This window comes from Pelophylax lessonae (genome assembly GCF_965119305.1).
Source record: "Pelophylax lessonae genome assembly, chromosome: 2".
In the NCBI taxonomy this organism is placed as follows: domain Eukaryota; kingdom Metazoa; phylum Chordata; class Amphibia; order Anura; family Ranidae; genus Pelophylax; species Pelophylax lessonae.
Window position 1 is genome coordinate 570,784,000 of NC_138769.1, and position 27,222 is coordinate 570,811,221.

A 27,222-nucleotide genomic window follows, 5' to 3' on the forward strand; every position below is an offset into this window, starting at 1 on the left:
CTTGAACTCATGACCTAGCAATCTTTAGCTGTGAGCTTAGCCCACTACACCAAAATGCTGAATACAATCAGATATGCCTGAAAGTTTCAGATGAATAAAGAATGAAGACTGCTAATTAGACAGCTGTGTAGTCTGCTATTAGAAAATCTAAAGGTTAAAACACATAAGATACATAACTATACCTTAAAATTAAAATAAACCATAATAAATGACATTGCTGTGTAATAGTGATTCAGAATAGACAAATTTCCTTTTATGAAAAACACAAAGGGAATTTGGCTAACTCCAAACTCAAATTCAGCCTAAGTTAACTCCAAACCCGAATTCAGTCTAAGTTAACTCCAACTCCGAATTCATTAAAGCATCTAGTTGATGGTTTAACTCCAGCCACTTACCTAATTAGGATGCAATGAGTTTAGGCTGGAGTTATTTCTGGAGAAGTGAGCAGCTCTACTCCAAACTTATACTGAATTAGGCCCAATGTCTCACTAGAATTCAGTTACGATTATATGATCAGATTACCCAATTGTCACAGTAGCATTTATGAGGATTTGGTGTTTATTTTGATTAATATGCTTTATATCTTTAGAGATTTAACAATGTATTTGTATTTTGTTTCTCTGCAAAGCAGGGAATAAAATCCAACACATCCCTTCGTAAAAACACCACACTGTGTACACCTAAACACTTCTTAGTCACACATTTAAAACATTTTATCGCCCTATATGTTTAACTCCTTTTCAGCCGGTGTCATTACTACAGTGACAGTGCATATTTCTGCCACTGACCACTGTATTAGTGTCACTTGTTCACTGGTCAAAAGTGTGAGGTAGTGTCAGATTGCCTGCCGCAATGTCGCAGTCCTGCTATAAGTCGGCGATCGCAGCCATTACAAGTATAATAAATTCCAGTATCTACCGTATACCACAGTTTGTAGACGCTATAACTTTTGCACAAAGCAATTAATATACACTTATTGGAATTTTTTTTACCATAATATGTAGCAGAATACATATTGACCTAAATTTCTGAAGAAATTTGATTTATTACATTTTATTTATTGCATATGTTTTATAGCAGAAAGTAAAAAATATTGTTTTTTTTCTTTATAGCACAAAAAAGAAAATAAAAAAAAAACGCAGTGGTGATCAAAATACCACCAAAAGAAAGCGATATTTGTGAGTTGCATGACCGTGCAATTGTCAGGTAAAGTGAAGCAGTGCCATATAGCAAAAAATGGCCTGGTCAAAAAGGGGGTAAATCTTCCGGAGTTCAAGTGGTTATATTATATATGTAAATAAAGGGTAAGCATTCACATCATTGGGAAAATAAATTAATAACAATGAGATCTCCACTGTTCAGTTATCTAGCCCAAATAACATACTATGTCTACCGCCACATTTATTACTTTCCTATTTTGACCTTTTTACTATCAAGGAAGTTGCTGAAAAAACATTTCTGACACCTCCCTCACCAGCTGCCCCCTGGTCGCTATTCCCCAATACTTCAGTCACACTTTTGCTCTATACTGCACTCGGTTACATATTTAAAGTGGAGCTCCACCCAAAAGGGGTGAGCTCTGCTTGTTCACACCCCCCCCCCCCCCTCCACTGCCACATTTGGCACTTTTTGGGGGGAATCGTGTACCTAGTTTTGACAGGTACCGGATCCCACTTCCTGGTAAGATCGCCTTGCGGCAATCTATGTCATGTCTGGCTCCTCATCCTCCCCCACCTCATCCGCTGCCTTCTGAGACCTGTGTGTGTCCCAGAAGACAGCGGGACCATTCAGAAAGTGCAGTGCGACTCACTGCCGGTTTCTCTTACTTGCAATGCCGGCGCCTGCACCTGGAGACGATGGACGAATCAGCCTGGGGTGCGACATTGCAAGATCCCTGGACAGGTAAGTGTCCTTACATTAAAAGTCAGCAGCTACAGTATTTGTAGCTGCTGACTTTAAAAAATAAATAAATAAATTTCCCCCAGACTGGAGCTCCTCTTTAAGCTCTCTCTACTGGCATCGTACCCTTCCCTCTAAAAACATGCACTGGACACCCCCACAGAAATCTCTGACTTGACCCCACTAGTCTAATCAATCAAAGACCCATCTCCTCTTTCCATTTACCTCCAAACGTCCAGAGCACAGTCTACAACCATCTGAGTTGCTACTTCCATGATAACAACCTTCTTGACCCCTTTTGCCTCTAGCCCTCCACAGAAACGACCTTCCTAACTTACTAACGGCTTACTAACGGCTAAAACCAATAGTTATTACCAAATAAACTTACTACTGAACTTTCCACTGTCTTTGACGCAGCTGACCACCCGCTCCTACTCGAAAAACTCTACTCCCTTGTACTCTGCTCTTTCCTGCTTCTCCCCCTCTAAACGTTTCTTTGGTGTCACCTACAACTCTATGTCCTCCTCACCTTTATTTTATAAGGGTCCGCCATGACTCTATCCTCAGATCATTATTATTCTCTGGTCAGTTAAAGAGGTTGTAAATGCAATTTTTTTTTTTTTTTCAACCTGAAAGAGAAACCCATAATGAGCTAGTATGTACGTATGAGTATACATAGCACAGCACACTGTACAGTATGATGAGTATACATAGCACAGCACACTGCACAGTATGAGGAGTATACATAGCACAGCACACTGCACAGTACAATGAGTATACATAGCACAGCACACTGCACAGTACAATGAGTATACATAGCACAGCACACTGCACAGTACAATGGGTATACATAGCACAGAACACTGCACAGTACAATGGGTATACATAGCACAGAACACTGCGCAGTACAATGGGTATACATAGCAGCACACTGCACAGTATGAGGAGTATACATAGCACAGCACACTGCACAGTACAATGAGTATACATAGCACAGAACACTGCACAGTATGATGAGTATACATAGCACAGCACACTGCACAGTATGAGGAGTATACATAGCACAGCACACTGCACAGTACAATGAGTATACATAGCACAGCACACTGCACAGTATGATGAGTATACATAGCACAGCACACTGCACAGTATGATGAGTATACATAGCACAGAACACTGCGCAGTACAATGGGTATACATAGCAGCACACTGCACAGTATGATAAATATACATAGCAGCACACTGCACAGTACCATGAGTATACATAGCACAGAACACTGCACAGTATGATAAATATACATAGCAGCACACTGCACAGTACAATGAGTATACATAGCACAGAACACTGCGCAGTACAATGGGTATACATAGCAGCACACTGCACAGTATGATAAATATACATAGCAGCACACTGCACAGTACCATGAGTATACAGAGCAGCAAACTGCACAGTACCATGAGTATACATAGCACAGCACACTGCACAGTACGATGAGTATACCTAGCAGCACACTGCACAGTACAATGAGTATACCTAGCAGCACACTGCACAGTACAATGAGTATACATAGCACAGCACACTGCACAGTATGATGAGTATACATAGCACAGCACACTGCACAGTACGATGAGTATACATAGCAGCACACTGCACAGTGCCATGAGTATACATAGCAGCACACTGCACAGTACGATGAGTATACATAGCACAGCACACTGCACAGTACGATGAGTATACATAGCAGCACACTGCACAGTACGATGAGTATACATAGCAGCACACTGCACAGTGCCATGAGTATACATAGCAGCACACTGCACAGTGCCATGAGTATACATAGCAGCACACTGCACAGTACGATGAGTATACATAGCACAGCACACTGCACAGTACGATGAGTATACATAGCACAGCACACTGCACAGTACGATCAGTATACATAGCACAGCACACTGCACAGTACGATGAGTATACATAGCAGCACACTGCACAGTACCATGAGTATACATAGCACAGCACACTGCACAGTACCATGAGTATACATAGCAGCACACTGCACAGTACCATGAGTATACATAGCACAGCACACTGCACAGTACCATGAGTATACATAGTACAGCACACTGCACAGTACGATGAGTATACATAGCAGCACACTGCACAGTACCATGAGTATACATAGCACAGCACACTGCACAGTACCATGAGTATACATAGCACAGCACACTGCACAGTACGATGAGTATACATAGCAGCACACTGCACAGTACCATGAGTATACATAGCACAGCACACTGCACAGTACCATGAGTATACATAGCACAGCACACTGCACAGTACGATGAGTATACATAGCAGCACACTGCACAGTACCATGAGTATACATAGCACAGCACACTGCACAGTACCATGAGTATACATAGCAGCACACTGCACAGTACCATGAGTATACATAGCACAGCACACTGCACAGTACCATGAGTATACATAGTACAGCACACTGCACAGTACGATGAGTATACATAGCAGCACACTGCACAGTACCATGAGTATACATAGCACAGCACACTGCACAGTACCATGAGTATACATAGCACAGCACACTGCACAGTACGATGAGTATACATAGCAGCACACTGCACAGTACCATGAGTATACATAGCACAGCACACTGCACAGTACCATGAGTATACATAGCACAGCACACTGCACAGTACGATGAGTATACATAGCAGCACACTGCACAGTACCATGAGTATACATAGCACAGCACACTGCACAGTACCATGAGTATACATAGTACAACACCTGTGTATGTTCAGCATACACCAATCCGCCATACATTTATGACCACCCACCTAATAAATAGTAGGTCCTCCTTTTGCTGCCAAAACAGCCCTAGCCGGTTAAGGCATAGATGCCACTAAACCTCTGCAGGTATGCTGTGGTATTGGGCACCAAGTCGTCAGTAGCAGATACTTAAAATTGTAAGTTGGGGCCACCATGCTCGATTGGATTGAGATCTGGAGAATTTGGAGGTCAACTCAACACCTCAAACTCATTGTTGTGTTCCTCATACCATCCTTAAACCATTTTTGCAGTGTGGCAGGGCACATTATCCTGCTGAAAGAGGCCACAGCCATCTGGGAATACTGTTTCCATGAAGGGGTGTACTTAGTCAGCAACAGTGTTTAGGTAGGTGGTACTTGTCAGGTACTATCCACATGAAAAGGCAAGACCCAAGATTTCCCAGCAGAACATTGCCCAAAGCATCAGCTGCCTTCTTCTCATGGTGCCATCTCTTCCCCAGGTAGGTGGCGCACACACCCGGCCATCCACATAATGTAAAAAATAAATGTGATTCATCGGACCAGGCCACCTTCTTTTATTGCTCTGTGGTCCAGTTCTGATACTCATGTGCCCATCGTAGGCACTTTGGCTGTGGACATGGGTCAGCATGGGCATCCTAACCAGTCTGTGGCCACACATCCCTATACGCAGCAAGCTGTGATAATCATTTTTTTCTGCTTTCAACAAATCAACTTCAGGGACAACATGTTTACTCGCTGCTTAATATATCCCACCGACTTTTAGATGCCATTGTAACCGGATACACATAGCACAGCAGCAGTGTACGGTGGGTGTACATAGCAGAACATTGAACAGTGCCATTAGTATACACATTGCACAGCAGCAGTGTATGGATATTGCACAGGTCCATCAGTATACACATAGCACATTGCCATCAGTATACACATTGCACGGGTCGATCAGTATACATATAGCACAGCAGCAGTGTATGGACATTGCACAGTGCCATCAGTATACACATAGCACAGCAGCAGTGTATGGATATTGCTCAGGTCCATCAGTATACACTTACCACAGGTCCATCAGCATACACAAAGCACAGTGCCATCAGTATACACATAGCACAGGTCCATCAGTATGCACAGTGCCATCAGTATACACATATCACAGCAGCAGTGTATGGATATTGCTCAGGTCCATCAGTATACACTTACCACAGGTCCATCAGTATACACAAAGCACAGGTCCATCAGTATACACATAGCACAGGTCTATCAGTATACACATAGCATAGATCTATCAGTATACACATAGCACAGATCTATCAGTATACACATAGCATAGATCTATCAGTATACACATAGCACAGTGCACAGATCTATCAGTATACACATAGCACAGATCTATCAGTATACACACAGCACAGATCTATCAGTATACACATAGCACAGATCTATCAGTATACACATAGCATAGATCTATCAGTATACACATAGCACAGATCTATCAGTATACACATAGCACAGATCTATCAGTATACACATAGCATAGATCTATCAGTATACACATAGCACAGATCTATCAGTATACACATAGCACAGGTCTATCAGTATACATAGCACAGATCTATCAGTATACACATAGCACAGATCTATCAGTATACACATTGCACAGATCTATCAGTATACACATAGCACAGATCTATCAGTATACACATTGCACAGATCTATCAGTATACACATAGCACAGATCTATCAGTATACACATAGCACAGTGCACAGATCTATCAGTATACACATAGCACAGATCTATCAGTATACACATAGCACAGTGCCATCAGTATACACATAGCACAGGTCAGTGTAGAGTGCGCCGAGCACAGAGTGGGGTCTCCTCGGATGACTGCTAGGGGGCGCCCCAAACATCTCTCACACACGTAGAGGGATGCCGGGGATGCCAGTCACTCTGAGTCGCCCCTCTTTAGCTGTGTAGGGGGCGGGGAGTGTGACAGTCCCGCCCAGTCCCTCCCACTCTCCTTCTCTCCCACATACTGTGTGTCCAGCCATTCCCTCTCATTAATAAGATTGCTGGATTCCTCCTCACCCCTCCTGGTCAGGGGGACACCCTGGAAGAGAAGAGCTAAGGCTGCATGCCCCCCTTTTACCTGCACCCCCTCTCTGGAAGGCAGGCAGGCGGAGGCCAGGACTGAAGGCACCCCCCTCCATCTCCTGGAGCCCCCCGGGACCGCCGCCTCACCCCCACAATGCCGGCTACCAGGACAGAGGTGCCAGCTGTGCTCGTCCTGGGATTCCTCTGTCTGTACGTCTATGCAACCTCTGTCAACGATGGTGAGTCCATGGTGTCATTCCATTCTAATGGGGGGGGTCTCTTTTATTGCACCTTTCCTCTGCAGGCCCTGGAGCTGACATACCAAGCATGGCTGCAACACACATGTCCACTCACACATTCTACTGCATGCAACAGAAAATGCACTGTGCTCTCCTACAGCATGCAACAATGCAGGGAGGCTAGAATGAGGAGCACTATACTAAAAGCATTCAATAATACAGGCAGGGTGTAATACTACAATATAGGTAGGCTAAAATGCAGGCGCAATACTACAGAATGCAACAGTATAGGCAGGCTAAAATACAGGGGCAATATTACAGAATGCAACAGTATAGGCAGGCTAAAATGCAGGCGCAATACTACAGAATGCAACACTATAGGCAGGCTAAAATGCAGGCGCAATACTACAGAATGCAACAAGATTGCCAGGCTAAAATGCAGGCGCAATACTACAGAATGCAACAAGATTGCCAGGCTAAAATGCAGGGTGCAATACTACAGAATGCAACAGTATAGGTAGGCTAAAATGCAGGCGCAATACTACAGCATGCAACAGTATCGGCAGGCTAAAATACAGGGTGCAATACTACAGAATGTAACAGTATCGGCAGGCTAAAATGCAGGGTGCAATACTACAGAATGCAACAGTATCGGCAGGCTAAAATACAGGGTGCAATACTACAGAATGTAACAGTATCGGCAGGCTGAAATGCAGGCGCAATACTACAGAATGCAACAGTATAGGTAGGCTAAAATGCAGGCGCAATACTACAGAATGCAAGAGTATATCCAGGCTAAAATGCAGGCGCAATAATACAGAATGCAACAGTACCGGCAGGCTAAAATGCAGGCGCAATAATACAGAATGCAACAAGATTGCCAGGCTAAAATGCAGGGTGCAATACTACAGAATGCAACAGTATCCGCAGGCTAAAATGCAGGCACAATACTACAGCATGCAATAGTATCGGCAGGGTGCAATACTTCAGAATCCATCAGTATCGGCAGGCTAAAATGCAGGGCGCAATACTACAGAATGCAACAGTATCGGCAGGCTGAAATTCAGGCGCAATACTACAAAATGCAACAGTATCGGCAGGCTGAAATGCAGATGCAATACTATAGCAGGCTACAGTGCAGAATACAGCGGTGATTTCCTACACCTAATCAGAGCCTGGGCTCACCCTGGGGGCCCCACTATCCTAGGAGATGCCATCTCCTCTGATTGGGAACACGCTCTGCTTAATTGCTCGGTGTGTCTGATAAGGCATCAAGTCCATTGTGGTGTTTGTTGTAACAATGGGATGTGATTTGTTTAGAAAGGTGTCCTTTGAAAAGGAGGGGGGATGGGTCATTTGCTTTTCAAGAGCCTGTCTCTCAGTGAGTGTGATGTTCAGGAATAGCTGCCTATATAGCAAACCCATATTGTGTGAACGGTTGCAGAAATATTGACATTCTATAGGTATAAATGTTGATATTCTTTAATAATAGTTTCTGTAAGGATAAATCCTGAATTTCTATCTTCCATCACATGCATTAGAGCCCATCCTCAGCCTTTCATGTATGGGAATGCAGTGGTATGGGGCACTGTGGTATGGGGTGCTGTGGTATGGGGCACTGCGATTGCTGGGTAACACAATGACGTCTGTGCCTTAGTGACCTGTTGTTAATTGAGATAACTTTTATACCCATCAGATCCATTGTTCATATTCTCTTTGTTCCATTTGATGCAATGTCTATGGGAGATGGAGACCTCTTGTATTGTGATCATATCTCTTGGTGAAGGGCCTGGTGTGTGTATTTATGAATGAGATGCCATCCATTGGTACCTCTAGGATCTCAGATGTTCTCCATGGTGGTACGGATGGGCCTGGTATTGGTGAGCAGGGAAGCTGAGCCGGATTCTGCACTGCAGTGAAGGCTGGATTGGAGCTGTTTGCTCCCACAATGTTGTCTTCTATGGAATCTATGAATATGCATATATTGGGATTTTTTTTTTTTTCTTTGTTTCTGGATGGAATTATTTATTCCGAAGCAGCAGAGCTTGCTGCCCAGGGAAACAAGGCTGACATTGTGAAGGCATCTCTATTGCAATTTTCAGGCTTCATCTGCAAGCAGAGAGCGGCTTCCTCCAGAAGAGTGAGGCTGCAGTGCGCTTTCAGTGCGTGACATGGCATTTAACACTGGCAGCAAGAGAAAGGGAGATTCATGGGAGCTGCACACCAGATGTGAGGGGAACCGCTGCTAATCTCTCTCATACTTCCTATGAAAGGATTGTGTAACTCCTTGACCAATAGTTTGTCTTTATCTCTTTCTCCTAATTTTTGTTATTTATTTGTTTATTTCATTATTGAATAGGTCACATGCATTTCAAGAGCAGAAAATCAGACACCTTAAATAAAATAAAGTTCAAGCTTTTACATTTCAGAATATGGTAAATCCTTTCAGCAAAGGGAAAGTTACCTATTAATGATACAGCTGGATATAATTCCTAATATACAGCTTCCATACGAGATCTGTATTCTAGGGGACCCTCATAACCCTTGGGGCAGCCCACTTATATCTGAATATGCCCATCCAATGACACTTGTGAAAATCCTTTCTCTATACTGTAATTGTTTTCCTTCCTTAATCCGTACTGTGCATACTTCATCGTTTTTTCTTCAGTTTATGGATCTGTTGTCATTGGGTGTGTGATTTCTCAGCCTCTATAGCATCGGTCTTTAAACTATGGCCCTCCAGCTGTTTAGGAACTACAACTCCCATCATGCCTAGTCATGTCTGTGAATGTCAGAGTTTTCCAATGCCTCATGGGATGTGTAGTTCCGCAACAGCTGGAGGGCTGTAGTTTGAAGATCCCTGCTCTATAGCAACCTTTCTCAACCTATCTACCCCAAAGGAGCCCTTAAAATTCTTAGGTTTCAGGGGGAATCTCTGTTAAAATGTCCCTTACTTTGGTGGGCAGTGGGGAGAATGTCCCTTACTTTGGTGGGGAGAATGTCCCTTACTTTGGTGGGCAGTGGGGAAAATGTCCCTTACTTTGGTGGGCAGTGGGGAGAATGTCCCTTACTTTGGTGGGCAGTGGGGAGAATGTCCCTTACTTTGGTGGGCAATTGGGAGAATGTCCCTTACTTTGGTGGGCAATGGGGAGAAGGTCCCTTACTTTGGTGGGCAGTGGGGAGAACGTCCCTTACTTTGGTGGGCAGTGGGGAGAACGTCCCTTACTTTGGTGGGCAGTGGGGAGAACGTCCCTTACTTTGGTGGGCAGTGGGGAGAATGTCCCTTACTTTGGTGGGCAGTGGGGAGAATGTCCCTTACTTTGGTCGGCAATGGGGAGAATGTCCCTTACTTTGGTGGGGAGAATGTCCCTTACTTTGGTGGGCAATTGGGAGAATGTCCCTTACTTTGGTGGGCAATTGGGAGAATGTCCCTTACTTTGGTGGGCAATTGGGAGAATGTCCCTTACTTTGGTGGGCAGTGGGGAGAATGTCCCTTACTTTGGTGGGGAGAATGTCCCTTACTTTGGTGGGCAATGGGGAGAATGTCCCTTACTTTGGTGGGGAGCATCTCCCTTACTTTGGTGGGCAGTGGGGAGAATGTCCCTTACTTTGGTGGGCAGTGGGGAGAATGTCCCTTACTTTGGTGGGGAGAATGTCCCTTACTTTGGTGGGCAATGGGGAGAATGTCCCTTACTTTAGTGGGGAGAATGTCCCTTACTTTGGTGGGCAGTGGGGAGAATGTCCCTTACTTTGGTGGGGAGAATGTCCCTTACTTTGGTGGGCAGAGGGGAGAATGTCCCTTACTTTGGTGGGCAATGGGGAGAATGTCCCTTACTTTGGTGGGGAGAATGTCCCTTACTTTGGTGGGCAGTGGGGAGAATGTCCCTTACTTTGGTGGGCAGTGGGGAGAATGTCCCTTACTTTGGTGGGCAATTGGGAGAATGTCCCTTACTTTGGTGGGCAATTGGGAGAATGTCCCTTACTTTGGTGGGCAGTGGGGAGAATGTCCCTTACTTTGGTGGGCAGTGGGGAGAATGTTTCTTTAGTGGGCAGTGGGAAGAATGTCCCTTACTTTGGTGGGCAGTGGGGAGAATGTTTCTTTAGTGGGCAGTGGGAAGAATATCCTTTTTACAGACAGCTAAAAAGATAATTGGGTGTCATGCCACTGCCAGTGCCTATGCAGGCACAGACACATGATTAGCCTCAGCTCTAGAAAACCATTGCACCCTCTGTAAGAGCCCTATTGTTCCACAAACCCTGGTTGAGAAAAGCTGCTCTATAGAGCACTTGATAGACACAGGAAAGAAACACTATATGCTTGTTACCTGGCAAATGTTAATCCTGGAAATTGATGCATTTACAATCAAGCCATACACTTTAAAATATTGCCACTCCTTTTCCAACACCTTTTTTTTTTATTTTTCAATTTTGTAGTCTAGTTTTGTAAAAAAATGTGATGTCATGATCTCATTTTTGAGGGAGCCCCACCAAAGATTTTCCTTCTCACTCATTGCTTTTTGTCCTGTCTTTCTAGGTGATCTTGTTTCTGAGATAGTGTGCTCGAATGTGCCAACCACCCATATATAAAGGAAACAAATATTTAATTAGTCCTGATTGGCAGTGCTTGTCTTGGGTAGCAGACACCACCCCAAGACATGCGCTGTCCCTAGGCAGGGGAAGAGGGGCACCCTGCATCATCGTCCCAAAACTGTGTATACTCTGCTTAATTCTTTATCTAAACCACACAAGGAACGTTTTACCTGGAATAAGGTTTTAAGTGAGATGTTCTCTTTCTTATCTCTACTAGCCAGTAATGGAGAATGCATTGAATTTGCATAGAATAGAGAATGCATGTGTTTAATAAAGGGTGGCTAGACAGTAGAGGGTTGTCACACGTTGACCAGCCTCAAGCGTCTCCATCTTCCTAAAGGCTGCCATACATGACTCAAATTGTAGCTGAATCAGCCAAAATTTGAGCCATGGGTGCTCCTGTCAGAACCACCTGGCTAAACAAGAGTCCATTGTGCAGTTGACTTTTGTGGAAGGGTGGAAAATTGTTGTCCGGACAGTGCCTGCATCCAATAATTTCTTCACTTTTCTCTTACTTCGTGTTCTGTCAATAGGACAGGAAGTGAAAGGAAATCTCTCCAGCAAGACAAAGATAGCCAAAAATGAAAACTGACCATGATTTTAGCAGACCCATAAAAGTCTCACTTACTGGTATCAAGACCCAGTGTAAAAGGTTGTCCGTACTGCATTTGAATTTGTGGACATATGGCCACTTTTGTTTGTTTGAGCTGAAATGCGTGCATTCTGCACCTTTGCTGCTGATTACACGCTACTGATGTCAGCCCGTAATGAGTCATTCATGCCTACACATTGTTGATGTTTACTGTTGGACTTGAAATCACTAGGCAGCGGCACTGGCGCAGGGTCCATTTATGCTGCACACATGTAACCATTAGCAGAAATGCGTAAAATACGGTACTCATCGGATTTGGTTTACTAAATGCTGCGGACCAAAAGGATGCGCTGTGAATGAACCCATAGCATACAATACTGCTGGGGTCAGATCTGTCTAATTTACAAATCCGATAGCAGCCCTCATATTTCCACTTTGCTCAGGTCATCTTGAAAGGAAAGAAACCTCTTTCTGAAAATGCTTGTTGCCTGATTGTCATGTTGAATTGTTGGATTTGGTAGTGTCTCATTAACTCACCCTAGCAGATGGGTAGATAAGGAACTCTGACTTTACTGGCTTCCATTATTATTCTAAACACATATATGGATATCAAAACTAGAGCCAGGCAGCTAGCATTCTCAGAAGGAGAATCTTCAATGACAACCTTCATATTTTTCTCAATGGTAGGTTGCTTTGACAAGGAAGATTGCAATTATGACCATGCAACAGAGACTGCTCCAACTTCCATTGTATGTATGTGTACAGGGTCTACAAGCCCAATAATGGAGTTTTCCTGGGCTGTAGTGTTGGAAAATGGCATAGCAAAGGACAGGTCTAATCCTGTACTGAATTGTCTCCTGAAACTACTGTTTTTTTTTTTTTTTTCTAATCTGTTGAGTGTTTTAATCTGTTGCATAAACTGCAACACAGTATCAGTAGTGGTGGAAGCTCCCCACAGGGCAGTGAGATACAGTAGGAGGCACGCTGACAGGGGTAAGGCATTTTGTGAAAGCTTTTTTTAAAGCTGAACTCCGGGAATAAAACAAAATTTACCCCCAAAACAGATCCTGACCCTACACTTCAAGGTTTGAATGCTTGTTTAGTCTAGGGATAGGCTTTATTACTTACATTATTCTTGGCCCTAGTAGGCTCCAGTGTTGTCCCTAATCTCCGGGCTGTTGGCTTCATCATGCCCATTGTAATGCCTCATACACACGCATCGATAGTTGGCCGTGAATTTTCTGCCAACGTCCGATCGGCCGATTTTCGGCTTGTTAGTATGATGCTTTCGACAACCGACTCCGACTTTTCGGACGAAAAAAATCTGGTGTGCAGGCTATAAAGATTTTTTTGGCCGATTGTTCTTCAGTCAGTACAGATTTCGGCAGACAAAAATCTGATGAGCAAGACTGGGCATGCTCAGAGAAGAAAAAACACACGGAAAGTAAACCAGCACATGACATCACTTCTGAAGTTGGTTTTTGTTGGCCGAGAAAATTCGTGTGCAGTCTAGAGCACATTTCATCCAACACAACACCACTCTGGACAAAAGACAGCCGATCGGTCGGCCGATAATCGTTGTGTGTGTATGAGGCTTAAGGCTATTACCTTTGCATTGTACATGATGGGGCACCATGGCCTGAAACGCATGGATTTAAAGTACCCTGCCAGAGCCACAAATGCGGTAAGTACCCTTACCTGTAGAGTATGACTGAGTCTTACTACTCCTTCCTAATTGACCTAGTCTAGTGAGCTAATCTACGGTCTCTTCAGTCTTAAGCCCCGTACACATGGGCCAAATGTCAGACAGCATCGGCCAGTTCAAAAGAAACCGGCCGGAATTCAGCCCGGATATAGTGCAGCCAGTCTGACAGAAGCATGAAGAAAGGTGTAAATAATCCTATTAATATGTATTGTGGTTTCTATAGATAGTTAGTAATTTACACATTTACAGCCATATTTGCTCATCATATATGCAGACTATATTTACCACTTTTCAGTGCTTCTTTGTGGTTTGGCTGTACTGCATTCTCTGGTAATTCAAGACTATTCATGGCCTAGCTGACTAAAAATGATTATTAAAGTCAGAATACATTGATCACCGGTACAGCCATTGGCTGCAGCGGCTAATTGAATGCTGGATTTCCAGCAGGACCGTTGACAGAAGCCGGCATAACAATCAGCTTCTGCCAGGGCTATGCACAGGTCAAAATTTGGCTGATTCCTGCTGAATTTCAATGTGTGTACCCAGCTTATGTTCACCATTTTGCTAAAATGGACTATGCAGCCAAGTCAGTTAAAATGCTGTTTAATGTATTGCTTGATATCATTGCCATAATTGTAAATGATTTGCAGCACACCCGAAGCCTGGCAGAAAAAAAGCTGAGCTCAGTTGTTGCCGGTATGGGGGAAGAGAGTTCATTGCGCATGCATGTCTTTTAAATGAGGGATTATTCCTGTGATGCAGGGGTTGCGTGTTCACGTATGATGTGTCCTAGCAACTAGCCAGGATGAAGGAATGGTAACAGTATAAAGCTCCATTTACACTATAAACTAAAACAATGCTAGAAAAACGCTGGATCAAAAAAGTTCACAATAGCGTTTTTTTTTTTTGTGCCAGCTTTTAGCAGCAGTTAGGAGCTTTCAACTTTTTCTTCTGCTGGCAAATACTCCCAAAAACACAAAAGAACGTTTTTTTTTTTTTTTTTTTTGTTTTCTGCTCCTAGAAGCTAAAACTTCAACGCTTCTAGACTAAAATAGTGTGCATAGACACATAGGATAACACTAACTGCTTCTAGAACAGAAAAAAATGCTCCAAAGCTGCTGCTAGGAGCGTTTTTTAAGCTAGTGTGCATGGAACCCAAGAGTTTTTCTGCCAGGCTACGGGTAAGCTGCAGATCCTGTAGGTATGGCAATAACATTAAGTGTGGGCAAAAACTTTATTCATTAGCTAGGTACCAGTAAGGTTCCTGTAATGTGTGCCCACTGGTGGCTGCTTCTTTTTTCTTGAAGAATGTTACTTATATGCAACCTTTGACAGTGACATTAGTGCTGAAGTACTGGTGGAAGAATTGACAGTTGGGTATGAAGCTCAGTGATCATAGTAAATTGCTCCATTATTGCTTTAACCAATACGGATGCTGAATAGTTAAAGTGGAGTTCCACCCATTTTAGTCACTTTAGATGTATGTAGTCCCCTTTAAAACGACTTTTACCAATGGAAAGTTTTTTTTTTTTTTGCTAGTAAATATCCGATTTTCTGCTTTATTTATCCTCATCTCACTTCCGGGTTCGGTTGGCGATTACGTCATTCAGCGATTCGCAGTGTGTGCTGGGATTTATCTCAGGGCATGAAATCTCGCATTATTACACAGGAGATGAGCTGTACTGTGTGTTCTGCCCCGCCTCCGCCCCGCCTCCTCTCAGTGAGCTGTATGTAGTGTATTGAGGCCGTGCTCCGCCCCGCCTCCTCTCAGTGAGCTGTATGTATGTAGTGTATTGAGGCCGTGCTCCGCCCCGCCTCCTCTCAGTGAGCGAGGACTGAAAGCATTATATCCTCACTGAGAGGAGGTGGGGCGGAGGCGGGGCGGAGCACAGCCTCAATACACTACATACATACAGCTCACTGAGAGGTGGCGGGGCGGAAGCGGGGCAGAGCATGCAGTGCAGCTCATCTCCTGTGTAATAATGCAAGATTTCATGCCATCCCAGCACACACTGCGAATCGCCGAATGACGTAATCGCCGACCAGACCAGGAAGTGAGAAGAGGATAAATAAAGCAGAAAATAAGGTATTTACTAGCAAAAAAAAAAAAAAAAACTTTCCATTGGTAAAAGTCGTTTTAAAGGGTATTACATACATCTATGTAATCCAATTTATTAAAAATGGGTGGAACTCCACTTTAAATCTCTCAATAGCAAAGAGATTTAGAGGGTCTGGAAATAATTATTGGGGGGCCCCTATGCTGTTTATTTTTTTTGCTATTCCTGCCCCTGTGCCTGCATCACCGGGCAAATAAGTGAATGAGGCCGGTGAAGTCACTGGTTGTTAAGGACTTGGTAATGCATGCACCCGCCGGTATTCGAATGCCCAATCAGCCAAGGTTCGGGCTGAACCTTCAGCTTATCCCTACTTATGACAGATTTAATGGCTTGGTAATCATTATTGCTTTAGCAGCAAAGTGATTTAAATGTGTTGCTGAATAGTCAAATCTCTCAGTAGCAAAGAGACGTCTAGCCTCGTTCTGCCTTCACCCCTTTGCAGTGCATTCCCATAAAGTTTTTTGTGTAGTATAAGGCTGGCCATACACTATACAATTTTTTCTTGTTCAACTTTCCTTTAGATTTACCAAAACCATGTAATATAGGGTCAAACCTAAACACTTTCAATTTGTATGCAGTCAGGCAGGCCCTTGCACTACATAGTTTAAGGTAAATCTAAAGGAAATTGAATAAGAAAATTGTATAGTGTATGGCCAGCCTTAGGGAAGCATACCAGGCACACCAAGACAAGTATCTTGTGCAAAACTGTGGCTGGGATCCCTGGTGTGTGCAGAGAGCCAATGACCAGGAGGCTTGTAGAAGACAGGTATGCGTATATGTATCTGCATTTGGAACTAACTTTAGGGATTGTCCCAGCATGCAAGGCACACCTGGGATCCCATCCACCGTTTTTCTGCTAGAAACTGGCTGCACAGTGGCTGATTTGGCTATGTAAATGAGGCATTAAAGTTGAGCTTCAACTAAAAGGGGAAGTTTTGCTTTAAGTCCACCTCCTTCCCACTCCTCTACCTAATTTGGCATGTGGGGGGAGGGGTGGGAGCAGGGTACCTAGTTTTTGACTGGTATTAAGTGGCAGTTAACATTGGTGCGATGGAACCCTGCAAATCCACTGCAGGTTCCCGCATCACACCCGACACGCAGGTCAGTTCACACTGCCATATGTGAACTGCTGGGAGTGTCACTACATAGTTAATGAGACCCCCAGATCAGTTCGTATATCGCAGTACCAACTGTCAATTCAGACAGGAATCGGATTGCATAGGTGTGAACACCCAGGCAATCCGATTCTGGTGCGGACCAAAAAAGGGCACTGCACGACTTTGGTCCGAATGCGGTGTGAATTCAGCCATACAATCTGTATGGCTGAATTCACATTGCATATCTGTATTGCAGAATTTGCATCGCACAGACATTGCATGTGATATGCAGAGCGAATCCAATGCGATGTCTGACATCGCTATAGTATGAACCGGCACCAACTCCTACTTCTGCTTGGGATGCCTAGGTGATCCGAGCATAAGTTCTCCTCCCCCCCCCCCCTCTTTCCCCGCAGTCTTCTGGGACACATCACAGGTCCCAGGAGACTGTGGGACCATTCACAAAGTGTAGTGCGGCTCGCGTATGCACAGTGGACAGCCAGCGGTGAAGCCGCCATAGTTGGGTGCCCACACTCTAGATGTTGGAGACTGGAACCCAAAGGCTAGTAAGAAAAAAAGCCTGGGTGAGGACGGTTACATTTTTTTTGTTACTGACAAACTGCTTTAAAACAAAAATAGTGTTTGTGCGTTTAAAGACTGCACACTACAACACACTATAATGGGCTAACTTGTGTTGTGGTGTCCTAAAATGCACATGCTTTGATAGGGTGCGTTGGGCTGCCATTAAGAATAAATGGCACTGCAACATGCAACACGTGTGTCCCTGTAGCCTGTGACTGGACCCCCCCCCCCCTCGCCTGTAACTTGACAGTGACAGGATAAGCAACAGATGGATGCACTGATCATCAGAGATGAGCTCAACTGACTGGCTGCTTCTCCCTCTCCCAGTTTGAGCTCTGCAGTACAGGGAATTGCAAGTGGCGGATTCTGAGTCATATTAAGGTATTAAAGAATACATAACAGCATTCATTCATATTTTTTTTACCTGCATATAGGGCAGAGTTTTACCATTTTATAGTCCATTAAATAAACCTTGCATTTCCTTTTTTAAAGGGAAAATGCCAAAATCATTTGTTATAATACAATAATTATTTTATTATTACTTTTTAAGTTTAGACTGAATATTTTTAAAGGTTAAGAAACACCAACAACTTCAGTTTATTTTTCTTGCTTCCAAAAATAAGACCAAAATATTGGTTTCTTGATTTCCAGATGGCTGGGCCTTAAATATACTGTGTGCTGCAAGGATTGCCATCTAGCCTGTAGTTTATTGGAAAGCTGTGTAGAATGGCCTTGCAGCCAACAATAATAACATGTCATCAGATGGCCACTGTTTCTTTCCAGACAAAGGTAGATTCCCTAGCAACTACATAGCACCACCATTCAGCGTGCCGTCTGGTTACTAGGTAAAATATGTGAAGTAGCTCCCAATGCAAAAAAAATAAAGGAATCTAAAACGTAAGCGGATATTAGCAAAAAGCAACAAGTTATCTATTTTATTTTTTATTAGGCAGTAGAGAATGTTTCTGCAGGGGTGACATTTGTAACATTTTCTGCAGATTGGGATACATAAGGCTGGTTGTGTTAAAGTAGCAGATTCCACCTGCTGGGTGTAGAAGATGGCTGACGTTTGTACAGTATTGTATGTATTCCAGTATTACACACTCATGTAGAAGGATCTGCAAAGGCCACCATTGGGGTAAGGTCAGAAGAGAATAGCATTCATGTTCTGGATTAAGCTTTCTGATGTTATCTAGGTGGAGCTCCGTCTGAACTGGAGGCTGTGTATGAAATAACCTCATTTTGGGAGAAGAGCTAGTTAATGTCTTGAGTACCGTAGATTCCTGTATACTTAGATCATTCTTCCAACAAAATCATTTTGCTTATGGTGAAAGTTGTCACCAGATTATGCTAAAGCTCCTTCACTTAGCCATGACTCACTGCTATTTTCTTTAGCCTACCTTGTCTCTTTGTAATTTCTCTTTCCTGCCTGAAGGTTAGGAATGTTGTGAAATCTTTTTGTGAAGATGAAAGGTGGACTGAGACAGGAGTTCATGGTCACAGCCTGACAAGGCAAGTCCATCGGCTGTGAAAGTTAAGCCTAGTACACACGCAACGATTATCGGCCGACCGATCGTCCGTCTTTTGTCCAGAGTGGTGTTTTGTTGGTTGGAATGTGCCTAGACTGCACACACATTTTCTCGCCCAACAAAATTCTACTTCAGAAGTGATGTCATGTGTTGGTTTGCTTTCTTTGTGTTCTTTCTTCTCTGAGCATGCCCAGTCTTGTTTGTTCGATTTTTCCCTGTCGAAATCTGTACTGACTGCACGAAAATCGGCCGTGTTTTGACAGCGTACAAACATTTTATAGCCTGCACACCAGATTTTGTTTGGCTTGAAAAGTCGGAGTCGGTTGTCGGAAGCATCATACTAACAAGCCGAAAATCGGCGGATCGGTCGTCGGACGAAAATTCCCTGCCGATTTTTGACGCGTGTGTACGAGGCTTTAGGGTGCAAAGGTCTAACATCTGCTCTGCTAAGAGGTTTGGGGCTGCCTCTGGGGCTTTTGGCAAGTATGATGTAACTGTAATATTATTAATGCTAAGCTTTTGCCACCAAATTGTGTTTTTTCTCATTGCCTACATACCCTCAGTGCATCATGCTACATGAGAAAATATTACCAAATATGAGCGGGACATAGAATTCTTATGGTTGTTCTTAGTAATTCATCACTATTTGCTCCAAGCGTTTTCTAAGCTCTGCATGGCCAGAGTATGTGTGTGGTCACTTCCATTTGTGTTCCAGCCTATCCCTTGAGATCATAACATTTTTTCTTTATCTGTTATTTTAACCACATTTTTAATGCTTATGAGATGAACTGTGAATAGAGTGTGCACGTTTCAAATGATTTCATATCTGTATGTAACCAGAATTCAGATTTTACTGGGAAAAATAAGATCTATGTTTTATGGGGCTTAGTGCTTGTGTATCGGTGGTATTCAGTAACCATGAAAAAGGCCGAGTATGCAATGCATAGTAACCATGACAACCAATCAGATTTTGGATTACTGCAGTCAGTTTAGTCAAAATCGGAATGATGATTGGTTGCCATCACTTACTGCAAGTCGATCTCCTCCTCGTGCTTTGCACTTTTTCTTTTTGCATTAAATAGGTATAGAAGTTAGGGAATGTTTTTACAGACAGTCTGTGAATAGCAGTAAGTAATATATCATTTTAATGGACTAATGTGCTCTCCATTCTAAAATCGGAGGCAGTACCATCAGTGAGAGGCTTGCCTTTGTTTTCTGGCCCCTCTCATACTGGTCTCCATACGGTCTTATTGCTGCCCCTCATGCTGGTCTCCTTATGGTATTTTTGTTGCTTCTCATGCCAGTCATTGTACAGTCTTGTTGCTGCCCCTCATGCTGGTCTTCTTGCTACCCCTCATGCCGGTCTCCATACGGTTTCATTGCTGGCTCTCATGCCCATCTACGTGTGGTCTTATTGCTGCCCCTTATGTCTGTCTCTGTATGGTTCTTTTGCCCCAACCCCATGCTGGTCTTTGTACGGCCTTAATGCTGCCCCTCTTGCCAGTCTCTGTACGGCCTTAATGCTGCCCCTCTTGACGGTCTCCGTACGGCCTTAATGCTGCCCCTCTTGACGGTCTGCGTACGGCCTTAATGCTGCCCCTCTTGACGGTCTGCGTACGGCCTTAATGCTGCCCCTCTTGACGGTCTCCGTACGGCCTTAATGCTGCCCCTCTTGACGGTCTCTGTATGGCCTTAATGCTGCCCCTCTTGACGGTCTCCGTACGGCCTTAATGCTGCCCCTCTTGACGGTCTCCGTACGGCCTTAATGCTGCCCTTTTTTTACGATCTCCGTATGGCCTTAATGCTGCCCCTCTTGACGGTCTCCGTACGGCCTTAATGCTGCCCCTCTTGACGGTCTCCGTACGGCCTTAATGCTGCCCCTCTTGACGGTCTCCGTACGGCCTTAATGCTGCCCCTCTTGACGGTCTCCGTTCGGCCTTAATGCTGCCCCTCTTGACGGTCTCCGTTCGGCCTTAATGCTGCCTCTCTTGACGGTCTCCGTACGGCCTTAATGCTGCCCCTTTTTTACGATCTCCGTACGGCCTTAATGCTGCCCCTTTTTTACGATCTCCGTACGGCCTTAATGCTGCCCCTCTTGCTGGTTTTCATAGGATCTTACTGCCAATTCTCATGCTAATCATTGTACAGTCTTGTTGGCATCCCTTACTCCAATATCATGCCTGCACTATATTTGGGTCTCGGTAAGGTCTTGTTGCTGCTCCTTATGATGGTCTCTGTACAGTCTCATTGCTGGAGAGTGAAGACAGGGTAACAAAGAAAAGTATACTGTATATTACTGGGGAAGTTGAAAAATCAAGCATTTCGTTGCTGTACCTTTTTATGGCAGGCTTTTTCACCATCTGGGAACCCTTGAAATAACTTTGAGGTCTTAAGGAACCCCTGTCAACAATTACTATACCTATAGTTCAGGGGACATTAGTAGGGTGGTCAGCAGCAATAATAATGCTTCTTAGATTGGTCGAAAAGTAGAAAAAATACTTTTTTACAATTGGTGATCAATGGGAAGAATACTCTATACATTGATGGCCTTTAAGCCCCGTACACACGTACCGATCGTCGTCATACAAACGTCGGCGGACGAAAGATCTGCCGATTGTACGCTTGTTAGTATGGTGCCTCCGACAGCCGTCTGCGCACATTCTGCGGACAAGAGTCTTTCTTGCAAACATGAAAATTTTTGTATGCCGACACCAGAACGGACGATTGTTCGCCAGTCAGTACAGAATTCTGCCGACAGACCGCAGATTTGCAAGACTGGGCATGCTCAGAAAAGAAAAAACACAGGGAAAGTTAACCATTACATGATATCACTTCTGCAGTCGGCTGTAGTCGGCGGACAAAATTCTTGGGCAGTCTTTGCACTTTTCAACAGACACCGACATCCCGGGGAGAAAAGACGAACGTTTGTATGCCGACGATCTGTACGTGTGTACGGGGCTTTAGGCTAAAAAGATCATTGGTGTCAGTGGTTACTTATCTGAGAGGCAGGAACTGCTGATTGCTAAATGAACAAGTTGCAACCTTTTGGAGGGACCCTGGTTAAGAAAAACGACTCTATGGTGTAACTCAGAGGCCAATCAAACGAATCCCTTTATTTTATTTCAGCAGACTAGAAAATTGTTTGCTATGGATTCTGCACTTGCCTCATTTTCATTGCTCCTGCTCCTGGCATATATAAATGTTACAGTGCTGAGTGCATTAAACAACATTAAGGCCATGTACACTGCTGCGTTTTTTGTCAGCAGCCCCTGAACTCTCCTCTGTTATCTTATCTGTCCATGTATACTGAGAAGTTTATAGTCCTTAAAAGGCAGTTGAGTTTAGTGGCAATTTTTTGAAAGCAAAATATTTCGGAAGACGGAAGTTTATTGGCATTTGAAACACCAAATGCTTGTAACCGCGTGTAAACGCGGTAACTCGCGTTTAAGCGTTTTGTTTATAGATATTTTCAATTTACAATGTAAAAACGCTTCTAAACGCAGCATGTAAACGTGGCAAGATGGATGTTTTTAACAGTCGGTTACTAGCTGTCAAGTTCCAGCGTTCAGGCGAGGTTTTCAAACGTCCCGTGTACATGAAGCCTTAGTGCCGGTTCACACTAGGGCGACCTGTGAGGCGACCTCGGAGGTCGCGGTGCGAAGTAGCGTCGCCCCTATATGAACGGGGGCTTAAACGTTTTTTAATAATTACTTTCTATTAGTCTGCTCACATGGATATTTAGTAGTTCTGTTTTACAAGCTGTTTAATAAATGGAATGTGAATCCTATAAAATTCATTGTTTGCCAAAACATGAATCCTGTTTGTTGAAATTAGCATGTCTTTCTCTACCTGTGTTTGTGTGCGGATGATTTCATCCGCGTGCCCCGGCTGGCCTTACCACATCTTGGTGCCAGCTGTTTTCTACTTGGGCACAGCTGCGTGTTACATATTGCAAGCCTCAAAGTATCCCATTTACTGCATCACAACAAAGTCTTACAAACTACATGACCCCCACACCCTGTCATTTTACCTTTTATTTCTGTCCAAACCTCTAGGTTTCCAGTGGCAAATTTTTCTTGCCCAATACATGGAGAAGTAGGAAAAAAAGTCTATACATATTTGTTCTATTCTAATCCCTTTTGGCAATTGTACCATGGTCAGCAGTCTTGGGTTATTTAATCATGCATAGAAGGTTTGAATTACTGTGCAGGTGCATATTACTTTCACCTGCTCAGAGTTAGTGACACCTGGAAATACATACGTTATTTTATTGCTGGAAGCTTTATTACATCAGCATACCTTTACACCTCCCAAGAAGTGCAATATGCTATAGGTAAATGTTACTTTGAATATTGTGCAACCCCAGCTTTGAGTTATTTACAGTATTTGTATCACAATCCCTTTGGTTTACTGGTTTTCATGCTTAAAGTGGAGTTCCACCCATTTTAGTCACTTTAGATGTATGTAATCACCTGTAAAACCTTTTATAAAATGGAAAGTTTTTTTTTTTTTTTTTTTTTTTTTTTTTGTTGCTAGTAAATACCTGATTTTCTGCTTTCTTTATCTTCTTCTCACTTCCGGATCTGGTCGGCGATTACGTCATTCGGCGATTAGCAGTGTGTGCTGGGATTTATCTCAGGGCTTGAAATCTCGCATTATTACACAGGAGATGAGCTGTACTGTGTGTCTGCCCCGCCTCCTCTCAGTGAGCTATGTGTATGTAGTGTATCGAGGCCGTGCTCCGCCCCGCCTCCTCTCAGTGAGCTGTATGTATGTAGTGTATAGAGGCTGTGCTCCGCCCCGCCTCCTCTCAGTGAGCTGTATGTATGTAGTGTATAGAGGCCGTGCTCCGCCCCGCCTCCTCTCAGTGAGCTGTATGTATGTAGTGTATAGAGGCCGTGCTCCGCCCCGCCTCCTCTCAGTGAGCTGTATGTATGTAGTGTATAAAGGCCGTGCTCCGCCCCGCCTCCTCTCAGTGAGCTGTATGTATGTAGTGTATCGAGGCCGTGCTCCGCCCCACCTCCTCTCAGTGAGCTGTATGTATGTAGTGTATCGAGGACGTGCTCCGCCCCGCCTCCTCTCAGTGAGTGAAGACTGAAAGCATTATATCCTCACTGAGCTCACTGAGAGGAGGCGGGGCGGAGCACAGCCTCGATACACTACATCAAACAGCTCACTGAGAGGAGGCGGGGCGGAGGCGGGGCAGAGCACGCAGTGCAGCTCATCTCCTGTGTAATAATGCAAGATATCATGCCATCCCAGCACACACTGCGAATCGCCGAATGACGTAATCGCAGACCAGACCCGGAAGTGAGAAGAGGATAAATAAAGCAGAAAATCAGGTATTTACTAGCAAAAAAAAAAAAACTTCCCATTGGTAAAAGTCGTTTTAAAGGGGATTACATACATCTATGTAATCCAATTTATTAAAAATGGGTGGAACTCCACTTTAAGTTTGATTTTAAGGAAAAATGCAAAGTAGTCAATGCGAGGGTAGGAAGGTGGCTGTTATGAAACAGACTATGAGAAGATCTGTTGGCCTTTAATCAGCATGAACAAGGCGGAACGCACTGCTACAAGTCCAGGAAATTCTTCCACAATAGTGTAATCTATATACATAGCCATTTTATCTCTAGTGTTGGTCCCTAAGTGGAGAATCAGCACTGTCAATTGTCCTATCGCTATTTTCATTTCAGGTTTCTTATACGTCAGATAACATTTTATGATGCTCATATTTTATTTGAGGCCACAGTAACAGGGAGTGAGTTATAGTTTTCAACGCTGTGCTGCTGTCTTTTTTTGCTTTCTTTGCTAAATGTATTGCAGCAAAATTAGGCAACCTTTAACCTTCGTTCTTTTACGTGTCTGATATATTAGGAGGACAACATTAGTGGCTTTACCTGGGTTGATTGTAATTGGCTGAGAATGGCCTCTCTATAGTGAAACCTGTAGATGAAATGATCCAAGTTCCAGGTGCCTTCCAGTTTGTAGTGCGCATACACGCACGCACGCACACCTATTGGTTTGTATATCATTTTTAGACTTGACCACATGATCTACTCCATTACGGAAGGTTCTACTCCCAAACGTCGCTCTCTATTTCTGGCTACCACTTTGGCAAGTCTGAACTCTTGTTTAGGGTGACATTGAAATGCACACAGGGTGCAAAATGCACACAGCTCGTGGGAACTGAATGACTTGTTGATGATAATCCTTAATTCTGTGTTACCTGTTTTATAATGCAGGCACCCCACTTTTGTCTGTACAGTTATATATTTAACCTTTGCTGCAGCAGCGTATTTAGGAACACTGATCATAACGCAACCCCAGCCTTCTGATTGGACAGTAAAGCAGCAGCAGCACACTGATAAGGTCATCCCTTTGCTCACTCTACTCCCTTCTCTTCTCAGCATGTTCTATGCTATTGGAACTGTTGGCAAGCAGGCTTAAAAAGTTTTTGTGCTTGGAGAGTATGTGACCAAAAAACTATAAATCAATGTTTCCATGTGGACTTCTACAAAGTGTGCTGAGAAGGTTTTGTTTTGAACTGCAAACTGACATTGCTGCCTTTTTGCTGCTTGAGGCGCGTGTGTGCATATGTATGTGTATGTATGTATGTACATGTATGTATGTATATGTGTGTGTGTGTATATATATAATATATATATATATATATATATATATATATATATATATATGTATATATATATATAATAATTGTATTATTATTCAGGATTTATATAGCGCCAACAGTTTACACCAACCTTTTTTTTTTTTTTTATAACATGAGGGTGGACAGTACAATTATAATACATTTCAATACTGGAGGAATCCGATGGCCCGGCTTGTTAGAGCTTACAATCTAAAAGTGAGGGTCAAGTGATACAAAAGCTAATAACTGGGGGGGGGGGGATGAGCTGATAGAGAAAATAAAGTACAGTTGTTAACTGGAGGCAAGATAGGCTTCTCTTAAAGGATTTGTAAATTCAGAAGGTTTTTTATGTAAACCACTTCTGGACCAGAAGAATTTACCCCCTTAATGACCAGGCCATTTTTTTTCGATTCGGCACTGCGTGACTTTAACTGACAGTTGTGCGGTCGTCCAATGCTGTACCCAAATAAAATTGATGTCCTTTATTTTTTCTCACAAATAAAGCTTTCTTTTGGTGGTATTTGATCACCTCCTGCAATTTTTTTTTTTTTTTTTGCGCTAGAAAAAGAGGAAGAATTCTGGAAAAAACCCCAATTTTTTACTTTCTGCTATAAAACATTCCCAATAAAAAAAAATGGAAAACACTTTTTTTTTTTCATAAATTTAGGCCATATGTATATGTAATATGTATTCTGCTACATAATTTTGGTAAAAAAAAAAAAAATCCCAGTAAGTGTATATTGATTGGTTTGCGCAAAAGTTATCGCGTCCACAAACTAGGGGAAAGATTTATGTCATTTTTATTTTTTTTACTAGTAATAGTGGCATTCAGCGATTTTTGGCGGGACTGCAACATTGCGGCGGACAGATCAGACACCTAACTGACATTTTTTACACTTGCGATGGGATCAGTGACATTACTACAGTGATCAGTGCTAAAACTATGCACTGTCCCTGTACTTATGACACTGGCAGGGAAGGGGTTAACACCAGGGGGCAATCAAAGGGTTAACTGTGTCCCTAGGGGGTGCTTTCTTACAGTGAGGGGGGGGGGGGGTGGGCTTGCTGAATGAACACAGGATCCTGGTGTTCATTACTGACAGAATAGTGGTCTGCCATGTTTACAACAGCAGACCGCCGTTCTGTCTCCCCCTGTAGCCAATCGGCGCGTGCGCGAGCCCCCAATAGGGGTCTCGCGAAACGATGTACATGTACGTCGTTTTGCAGGACAGAACCGACCTGCTGCAGTATAAGTACGGCGTCGGGTTGGCTAGTGGTTAATGCATTCTGTGCATTTGG

General features: G+C 43.5%; 1 protein-coding gene across 2 annotated transcripts in view; it reads left to right on the top strand.

The window, feature by feature from the left end:
• Positions 1-6,778: 6,778 nt before the first annotated feature.
• The window catches only part of LRP1 (LDL receptor related protein 1), a 555,292-nt gene continuing 534,848 nt past the window's right edge, over positions 6,779-27,222 (top strand). For both annotated transcript variants that reach the window (XM_082246010.1, XM_082246011.1), the window contains exon 1: positions 6,779-7,059. In XM_082246010.1, the coding sequence (XP_082102136.1) occupies positions 6,975-7,059 (85 nt within the window). In that variant the 5' untranslated portion in view covers positions 6,779-6,974. The remainder of the gene's footprint in view (positions 7,060-27,222) is intronic.